This window comes from Anguilla rostrata, chromosome 16, assembly GCF_018555375.3.
Source record: "Anguilla rostrata isolate EN2019 chromosome 16, ASM1855537v3, whole genome shotgun sequence".
Lineage (NCBI taxonomy): Eukaryota > Metazoa > Chordata > Actinopteri > Anguilliformes > Anguillidae > Anguilla > Anguilla rostrata.
This window is the reverse complement of record NC_057948.1, coordinates 17,283,661-17,293,687: the sequence shown is the minus strand read 5'-3', so window position 1 is coordinate 17,293,687 and position 10,027 is coordinate 17,283,661. Positions and strand designations below refer to the sequence as shown.

Here is a 10,027-nt window from a genome sequence, read left to right as displayed (position 1 = left end):
CCAGCATCCCAGTTTTTGCTCGTGTGGTTTAACCCTCCTTTGTACTTATGCGGATACTGTGCAGTAGGAGGTTTTGTTAAAGATCCTGTGACACTTCTCACAGTACATTCACATTTAATCTAAAAGAGTATCAAATATAATATCGGTGTGAGATTCTAATGGGGAGATTTAGCTAAAAGCACTGCATTGAGGTTGGGCCTTGCAGTCTCTGAGTAGTCTGTGTGGTCTTGGAGGTTCTGTGGGCGGGGCCCTGGTTTAAAGCTACTACCTGATTGGCCCTCAGGTGCAGAGTTTCCTGCGCGGGTGGATGTGTCGCAGGAAGTGGAAGACCATCATCCAGGACTACATCCGCTCGCCGCACGCCGAGAGCATGCGCAAGCGCAACCAGGTGGTGTTCAGCATGCTGGAGGCGGAGGCCGAGTACGTGCAGCAGCTGCACATCCTGGTCAACAACTTCCTGCGGCCGCTGCGCATGGCCGCCAGCTCCAAGAAGCCCCCCATCACCCACGACGACGTCAGCAGCATCTTCCTCAACAGGTACGCGGGACTGGCACTCATGCATATAAACACACAGATACACACGCGCATTGAAACACATTCATAGGCACCATGTTTTTCCCACTTAGTGAGGACAGTAACTCCCAGGAATGGACCGCAACCATGCTTCTTCAAATATAGAATTGAATAGAATAGGAAAGAACTTTATTGTCCAACAAAGGCAGGAATTTTGTCTTTGGTCTTACCTCAGAAATAAAAAATACAGTACAATCACACAGAAATTACACAAAATAATAGCTCATCTACTCATCATGCACTCACTTTAGGTGCTGCCCTCACTAAGTGGGAACAATATCAGGATTTTTTTGACAAGCACCCCTATCACCAGGAAAGCCAGTTTGTTTGCGCTAGCATATCACTAAAATTGAAGTGACATACAGACACATTCTCATTTCACACACACACACAAGTTTTAAAATTTTTTGTAAATATATGATATTTATTTCTTTGTTCTGCAGTGAGACCATCATGTTTCTGCACCAGATATTCTACCAGGGGTTGAAGGCGAGGATAGCGAGCTGGCCAACGCTGGTTCTGGGTGAGAGAAAATCCCACGCCTACCTCTACCTTTACACACACCCCCCCCTCCCAGTACAGCCAGCAGGGGGCGGTGTCTTTGATGTGGGTTACCTTGTCTGGTAGGATAACAGGGCCCATGCGGTTCGATGGCGTCAGGATCAGAGAGGATCAGTCCGTGCCCAGCGCTGCGCAGAGTGGGGGCGCCTCTGCTGAGCCCCTCTGTCCGGCAGGGTACGAATGATTCAGGCCTTAGCTGAAGGATGTGAAGCACAAGCTTCTCTTCTTGACCAATATCTGTCCTCAGATTTGTTCTTTTCTCGCAAACTGGAATGCTTGTTTGTGTTTTTGGGCCAGTCTCATCACTGGAGTGTCCTGCTTCTGTTCGAGGGAGTGGATACTTGTATGCACTCTCCTCCAAAAAGGCCTCTGACAGCCTCTCACTTTGCAGGACCTGCAGGAGTATACAAGTCATATGAACTGGCTAACACAAGTGTACACCAGAGCGCAGATGCCACAGCTGTTGCTCTTGTGCATGCTGAGCCATACTGTACAGTAATACTAAAGCAGCCCTGCTCCACGCAATTACATGACATTCATTTACGCATAGAGTATATACTGTACATCACATTACATATAACACAGCGACAAGGAGAAAATATCAGCTGCAGCTTCCTAGGGAACTACGGTAGCTAGTAAAAAAAAAGCTGAGTAAAATGTGAGCTGCCACTTCTCATCACACCGTAGTTGTTAGGCAGGCTTGCAGAGACGTGAGTCAAAGGAAGACACTTCACGCACAGCTTAACAGACACACTCGCAGGGGCCCACTCGACCAGCGGGGATCGCTACAGCACGATCCGACACTAGCACCCTGGCCAAATGAAACCCTGTCATACCAGGGTGAGGCTTGAGCCAATATGGCGGCGCCCTGCTGGGCTGCCTCCGCCGTCAGCACTGAAATGGTCTGGATTACGTACCAGCCCATGTCCTTTAACAGGATGAGCCACCCAGCAGCCCCTGTGCTCTTAAATCTCCATACGTTCCTTACACTTGAGGTAGAAAGTCCAGGGGCCAGAAAGTCCTGCCACCTACAAACTCAGCCAGCTTATTTCACTAATTAGTCCTACCTCCTGAGGAATTGTGCTAATTAGCAAATACAGGTGATTATAACAAAAAAACTGAGGAAGATTTTACCTTCTGAACGTGGATTTTCCTCCTCTGTGAGTGAAATTCAGGATCCTCTGTGTCGTTGGGTACGCCCGCTCTCCCTCACTGGCTGACGTGAGTCTCGCCCCTCCCTCCTGCAGCCGACCTGTTCGACATCCTGCTGCCCATGCTGAACATCTACCAGGAGTTTGTGCGCAACCACCAGTACAGCCTGCAGATCCTGGCCCACTGCAAGCAGAACCGCGACTTCGACAAGCTGCTGAAGCAGTACGAGGCCAAGCCCGACTGCGAGGAGCGGACGCTGGAGACCTTCCTCACCTACCCCATGTTCCAGGTGAGCCTGCCGCCGCTGGGGCCGGTCTGCGGGCCCTGCCGTGAGGGCGGGGAGCAGTAGTTCAATCAGCACTGACTTCATTTACTCCACACAGCTCTATGAGCATATGAACGGTACTTCATAACCATAATGTATTGTTATTATTATTATTATTTGTTTTGCAATATGGCGATAACCAATTACATTTATTGTTGGAAGGAAAAATAAATTAGGCAGTTAAATTTACTGACAAATGTAAATTGCCAGAGGCCAACGTATTGTCTGTCCCCCAATGTGACCCTCCGCAGATCCCCCGCTACATCCTGACCCTCCACGAGCTGCTGGCCCACACACCCCATGAGCATGTGGAGAGGAACAGCCTGGACTACGCCAAGTCCAAACTGGAGGAGCTGTCCAGGTACAGCGCCCCCTGTCTGTGCCTCCACGCACACACATGCCACACACACACACACACACATACACGTCACACATCACACATAACGCACACACACACATATACACGTCACACCTCACATAACACACACGTCACACATAACGCTTACATCACACATAACACACACAAACACAGCACACGTGTAACACGTACATGCACACATTCGCACGTGAGGTGAATGTGATTAATTACATTCATTCAAATGGCAGCCACTCTTATATGGAGCAATTTACAATTCAGGAGAAGCATAACTGCATTCACCAGATTAACATTAGCAGTAGTGACAGCACTGGCTAGAACTAGTGTTAGATAAGTGCAGTATTTTATTGGTCTGAATATTAATGAAAAGCGTATTTTATGCAATAAGTAATTTTTTCACATGCTTCTTGTAAGTCAGTTCAGCCCCACTCATGACCCACTGGTTGGTGCTGTCCCACACTTTAAGAAAGTCCTGCTTTAAGAAACACGTCAACCCACAGCTTGCACCCTGGAGCAGATAAACACATTGCATGTCATACCTGCATACAGAGGTAAAATGATCATTTAGGTGGTATTATTGTCCCGTCCATCCAGACCTCTGAAACAAGGAACTCTCTCCCCCTCCCCTCCCCACACACACAGAATCATGCACGACGAGGTCAGCGAGACGGAAAACATCCGGAAGAACCTGGCCATCGAGCGCATGATCGTGGAGGGCTGCGAGGTCCTCCTGGACACCAGCCAGACCTTCGTCCGACAAGGTAAACCGGTAGACCCTCCACATCCCTGCCAGACACAGGCCTGCATCCAACTGCCATTTGTTCTTCGACTAAGTCAGACTTATGTTGAGCTTAAATGCAAATTGTTCGTTTCTTTATGTACAAACACCATCCATCCATCCATTATCTATACTTACTTATCCTGGGCAGGGTTGCCAGGGGTGGTGAAGCCTATCCCAGCATGCATTGGGCGAGAGGCAGGAATACACCCTGGACAGGCCGCCAATCTATCGCAAGGCACACACACCATTTACTCACCATTCACTCGCTCATACCTATGGGCAATTTAGAGTCTCCAATTAGCCTGTCTTTGGACTGTGGGAAGGAAACTGGAATGCCCAGAGGAAACACACATGGACACGGGGAGAACATGCAACTCAACAAATTGTTTGTTAACTTCAGTGTGAAACCGATCGAAAAGGTTTGCGCACTTTCACAACGCTGTCTGCCAGGCGTGCACCGGAAAGCAGGTCGACGCTTTCATCCCAGAATGTAATTAGACGGCAGTGAGACGGCATCCAGCAGTCGAGGACTGTAAATGTCACGGTTACTGTACTCAATGGGCTGCCGTGGCCTTGCGGAGAGAGAAAAGAACATTGAGTCTGGAAATCGCTCAGTTCCGCGCAACCCGGTGTCAGTCTAACGGAAGGAGGCTGTGAACCTCCTCAGTCTGCTGCTTTGTGACTCACAGCCGCGGCGAGATGCACGAAAACGCGGTGACACGTGCGCACGAGTCTCGCACACAGGCTGTGACTCACTTGTTCTCTGACTATCAGATAGGCTGTGCGTGCACGAGTTGACTCTCTTAGCCGTGCTGTGACTCCCATACACTTTGTAACTCTCTTATTTGTACCATGACGGTTACGTGTGCACTATGAGTCTCTAACGCGCACCATGACTCTGATACACACTACCGTATGACTTATGGGTACCGTGACTAATGCACACAATGTGAATCCCTTATGGGTACCATGACTCTGAGATTAACACTGTGAGACTCTATACATACCACTACTCTGACATGCACTGTAACGCATGTTGTGTCTTGCACATGGACTCTGACTGTGAGGCATGTGCGGTGGCTCTGTCCCTCACACTCAGAAACTACAGGTGAGTGAGTGGATGTGTCCTCCCCTGGCAGGCTCTCTCATCCAGGTCCCCATGAGTGAGAAGGGGAAGATCACACGCGGGCGTCTGGGCTCTCTGTCCCTGAAGAAGGAGGGGGAGAGGCAGTGCTTCCTCTTCTCCAAACACCTAATCATCTGCACCAGGGGCTCTGGGGGCAAACTGCACCTCACCAAGGTAGACCATTCAAGCACACGCATACACGCACACACATACACACACACGCATACACACACAAGCACACGCACACACACACACACATGCAGACACACACACGCATACACACACAAGCACACGCACACACACACACACATGCAGACACACACACGCGCGCACACACACACGCACACACATACACACACACACACACGCATACACGCACACACATACACACACACGCATACACCACACACACACATGGCGACACACACGCACGCGCACACCAACACACACACACACACCACACACATACACACACACGCATACACACACAAGCACACGCACACACACACACACATGCAGACACACACACGCATACACACACAAGCACACGCACACACACACACACATGCAGACACACACAAGCACACGCACACACACACATGCCGACACACACATGCGCGCACACACACACACACGCGCGCACACACACACACACACACACACACACACACGTGCATGCGCAACACTCTTCCTCTCTCACACACACACACACACACACACACACATACACGTGCATGCGCAACACTTTTCCTCTCTCACACACACACACACTAAATTTTATGGTAATATAGTCACAACTGGCTCACCAGAGCTTTACCTGATAAATAACAGTAACAATATGTAGAGCATACAGTAACAGCCTTTACATCTAACAAATGTTAAATGTATTATGGTGTTTAACTGTAAATAATATAATAATTAACATTTCAGTTGTTTACAGTGTCGTACCTTCGCTATCTCACTGACTTTTTCCATAAAGTTCACGGACATCTTTTCCGGTGCGTGAGCTGTGCCAGTCAGGTGTGCTGTGTGTGAATGTGCCTGTGAACGCGCCGCGGTGACTAAGGTGCAGCCGCGTCTCCGGGGCGTAACCGTGCGCTGTGCTTCGCCCCTTTCTCCCGCAGAACGGCGTGGTCTCGCTCATCGACTGCACGCTGATGGAGGAGACGGAGGGGACGGAGGACGAGAGTGAGTACCGCCTGACCTTACGCTTTGCGGCTGTCAACGACACCGCGGCGCAAACCGCACAGAAAGGAGGTCAGCGACGTACACCAGGTGAAATAGGGATTACCGTCTATTTATAGTTCTACGGCAGCAGGCATTACAAAGAATGGGTGACCAGCACTCGAAACAGAAGGACAACAGAAAAAAGAAAAAATCAGCGACTTCCACTATGTGCATTCAGCCTGACCTATCTGGTCTTCTTCAAGCAGCTTTTTAAATATTCATAACGTTGTTTGGTCAATAGATAATATTATTTGTTTTCATGGTGATGAATCACACTCACGTTAAACAGCACACAAGCGCTAATATAATACAGCCCAATCAGCCCCAGTCCCAAACCGCAGCCGAAAAGAAGCCTGATTAATGGTGTGAACTGAACTCGCCCGGCCTCTCTGCCTTTTCTCAGCCAAAACGGACAAGAGCGGGCAGGACATGGAGCACCTGGACTTCAAGGTGGTGGTGGAGCCCAAGGACAGCCAGTCCTTCACCGTCATCCTGGTGGCCTCGTCACGACAGGAGAAATCTGCCTGGACCAGCGACATCAGTCAGGTATCATTCTGCACCGCGACAGTGACATACCCCTGTTGAGCTCTGAGCTTCTGGAAAGTTCTTTAATTGTCCTCTCTCTCTCTATCTCTTTCTTTCTCTCATTCTCTCTCTATCTCTCTCTCTATTTCTCTCTCTTTCCCACTGTCACTCTATCATTCTTTATCTCGTGCAGTGCATCGATAACATCAGGTGTAATGGTCTGATGATGAACGCGTTTGAAGAGAACTCTAAAGTCACAGTGCCACAGATGATCAAGTGAGTTCCACACCCGTTTGAATTATTATTTAAGAGATTGTGTGACACCAACATGTCACTCATTAAAGTCTCACCTTATCTCCTGTGTGTATGTGCACGTGTGTGTGTGTGTGTGTGTGCATGTGTCCGCGCGTGTGTGTGCGTGTATGCATATGTGTGTGTGTGTGCGCCGTGAGCAGGTCAGACACCAGCCTGTACTGCGATGATGTGGACATCCGCTTCAGTAAGATGATGAACTCGTGCAAAGTGCTGCAGATCCGCTACGCCAGTGTGGAGAGGCTGCTGGAGCGGCTCACTGACCTGCGCTTCCTGTCCATCGACTTTCTCAACACCTTCCTGCACTCGTACAGGGTGTTCACCAGCGCCCACGTGGTGCTCGACAAGCTCATCGCCATCTACAAGAAGCCCATCAGCGCCATCCCCGCCCGGTGAGTCAGCTACACACAGGAAGATACACGCACGCACACCCACACACTCACACACAGACACACACACACACACACAGATATACATGCACACACACACACACGCAAACACACACACACACACACAAATACTGTACACGGTCATAATTAGCCAGCCTGATTCCAACTCTACAGTGGGAAAGGGGTATAATGAGCCAGCCTGGTTCAGCTCTACAGTGGGAAAAGGGTACACTGAGCCAGCCTGGTTCAGCTCTACAGTGGGAAAAGGGGTATAATGAGCCAGCCTGGTTCAGCTCTACAGTGGGAAAAGGGTACACTGAGCCAGCCTGGTTCCAACTCTACAGTGGGAAAGGGGTATAATGAGCCAGCCTGGTTCCAACTCTACAGTGGGAAAGGGGTATAATGAGCCAGCCTGGTTCCAACTCTACAGTGGGAAAGGGGTATAATGAGCCAGCCTGGTTCCAACTCTACAGTGGGAAAGGGGTATAATGAGCCAGCCTGGTTCAGCTCTACAGTGGGAAAGGGGTATAATGAGCCAGCCTGGTTCAGCTCTACAGTGGGAAAAGGGGTATAATGAGACACCCTGGTTCCAGCTCTACTGTGGGAAAGGGGTATAATGAACCAGCCTGGTTCAGCTCTACAGTGGGAAAGGGGTATAATGAGCCAGCCTGGTTCAGCTCTACAGTGGGAAAGGGGTATAATGAGCCAGCCTGGTTCCAGCTCTATAGTGGGAAAGGGGTATAATGAGCCAGCCTGGTTCCAGCTCTATAGTGGGAAAGGGGTATAATGAGCCAGCCTGGTTCAGCTCTACAGTGGGAAAGGGGTATAATGAGCCAGCCTGGTTCAGCTCTACAGTGGGAAAGGGGTATAATGAGCCAGCCTGGTTCAGCTCTACAGTGGGAAAGTGGTATAATGAGCCAGCCTCGTCAAGCTGTGGGAAACAGTGAGACAGCAACAGTCTCTCCTCTCTTCTGTCTCCTGACTGGCCAGACCTCGCAAAGAAATCCCCCCACGTCCCAACCCACCTACCTCTTACACCATCACCACAGCGACCGTTGACATAGCAACTGGCCGTCTGGCTTCAGGACCCCCCCCCCAACGCCCCTGCACCCACCCCCAGCCGTCTGCGGAGAATCTATAATCCATACCATTAAATATTTATGGCAACACTTTCGCATCCAGTCCCTTCTGTAGTTCTGCAGCGCAGACGCGGACGTAGGAGCTGGAGATTCCCTCCCGCCCACACTCCCTGCAGCAGCAGCCCCCCCCCCCCTCCCCTCCCTCTCCCGGCTCCTGTGACGGACCGCGCGTCCCCGTCGGCCGCCCCCGTTCGGTTGCCGTTGGCAGCACCCTTGCCACCCCGCGCTGTCACTGCGCTGTCTATTTATGGGCATGGAGAGGGGGCTGCGCTCCTGTGTGTGGGAGAGGCATTTCTGCAGCGCTCCGTCTTAAAACAAAAGTATCGCGCGTCTCCCTCCCTGTGAAACCTGCGCGGATCCTCGTCCTTTCACCGCGTTCGTTCGCTCGTTTGTCGGCTTTGTTTCGTCTGCTATTGCTAAGCGATCCTCAGCCCTTTGAGGAAGCTGCAGTGCTCGCACAAGCGCACGTTTTCTTGACTGTGGTTTTTCTTTTTGCTGTTTTTTTGTTTGTTTTGTTTAAATGAACGGGTTTAAAAATAACCCCTCCGCCTGTCCCCTCCCCCCCCCCCGCGCAGGTCGCTGGAGCTGTTCTTCGCCAGCAGCCAGAACAACAAGCTGCTGTACGGCGAGCCCCCGAAATCCCCGCGGGCCAGCCGCAAGTTCTCCTCCCCGCCCCCGCTCTCCATCACCAAGTCCTCCTCCCCGAACCGCCGGCGCAAGCTGTCCCTCAACATCCCCATCATCACGGGGGGCAAGGCCCTGGACCTGGCGGCCCTCGGCTGCTCCCCCAACGGCTATGCAAGCATGTACTCCAGCGTGTCTCCCTTCAGCAAGACCACGCTGGACATCAACAAGCTCTACGTGTCCAGCTCCATGGCCAACAAGATGGCCGACGAGGCCGAGGGCGCCAAGGCCGACAGGGCTGAGGAGCCGTCGCTGTGCAAACAAGGTCAGCGCCGCGCCCCCCCCCCACCCCCCACCCCCCCGGAGCGCCGATCCGCGTGGGCTTCTCTTTCCTCAGAATCCCCTCTCCTTCGGTCAGGGAAAACCCCCCCCCCCCATCCTCCCACTGCTGTCCAATTAAATCTCATCTCCTGTTTTTCTCCGTTTATATCTTTGGAACAGTACTGTTGTTGAATCTGGTTAAGGAAACAGCTATTTTTTGTTTGTAACAAAGCAGCATTTCGATTGCTTGCTAATATGAGCCTTCCAAGCTGACGGTTGTGGAACAGACAGGAGCCAGTTCAAAAGCAAACACGGTGCTGTTAAATAATGAATAGGTATGAGAAGCAGCTGATTACCTATCCCTGTGCTTTTTGACTGGTGCAGCCCTCCGTATTAATTTTAACAGTCAGTCAGTGGCACAAACGCAAAGTCTGGGTTGTCGGACACCAGAGGTAAAACCTCTGGAAGGCTGCCCCGCTTTCAGTTCCCTGAAAGGCTAATGTAGCAGCAGCAGACTGGCACCCAGGCTCAGTCACAGCTGTATGCCTGTCTGGCAAAGCAGCGTGGGGCGAGTTCATCTGAGGACAGCCCAAATT

At 51.1% G+C, this 10,027-nt stretch overlaps 1 protein-coding gene and 1 long non-coding RNA gene across 3 annotated transcripts in view; one reads left to right on the top strand and one right to left on the bottom strand.

The window, feature by feature from the left end:
* rasgrf1 (Ras protein specific guanine nucleotide releasing factor 1) overlaps positions 1-10,027 on the top strand; it is a 37,485-nt gene that overhangs the window by 19,240 nt on the left and 8,218 nt on the right. For both annotated transcript variants that reach the window (XM_064312718.1, XM_064312717.1), the window contains exons 5-15: positions 284-537; positions 1,017-1,096; positions 2,382-2,575; positions 2,863-2,972; positions 3,630-3,748; positions 4,908-5,068; positions 6,019-6,082; positions 6,525-6,667; positions 6,840-6,922; positions 7,102-7,350; positions 9,062-9,435. In XM_064312718.1, the coding sequence (XP_064168788.1) occupies positions 284-537; positions 1,017-1,096; positions 2,382-2,575; positions 2,863-2,972; positions 3,630-3,748; positions 4,908-5,068; positions 6,019-6,082; positions 6,525-6,667; positions 6,840-6,922; positions 7,102-7,350; positions 9,062-9,435 (1,831 nt within the window). The remainder of the gene's footprint in view (positions 1-283; positions 538-1,016; positions 1,097-2,381; positions 2,576-2,862; positions 2,973-3,629; positions 3,749-4,907; positions 5,069-6,018; positions 6,083-6,524; positions 6,668-6,839; positions 6,923-7,101; positions 7,351-9,061; positions 9,436-10,027) is intronic.
* Positions 676-2,408, bottom strand: LOC135241930 (uncharacterized). Its single transcript, XR_010326172.1, has 2 exons — positions 2,269-2,408; positions 676-1,528 (listed from the first exon to the last, which is right to left on the bottom strand). It is a non-coding gene; the product is annotated as an uncharacterized LOC135241930 (long non-coding RNA).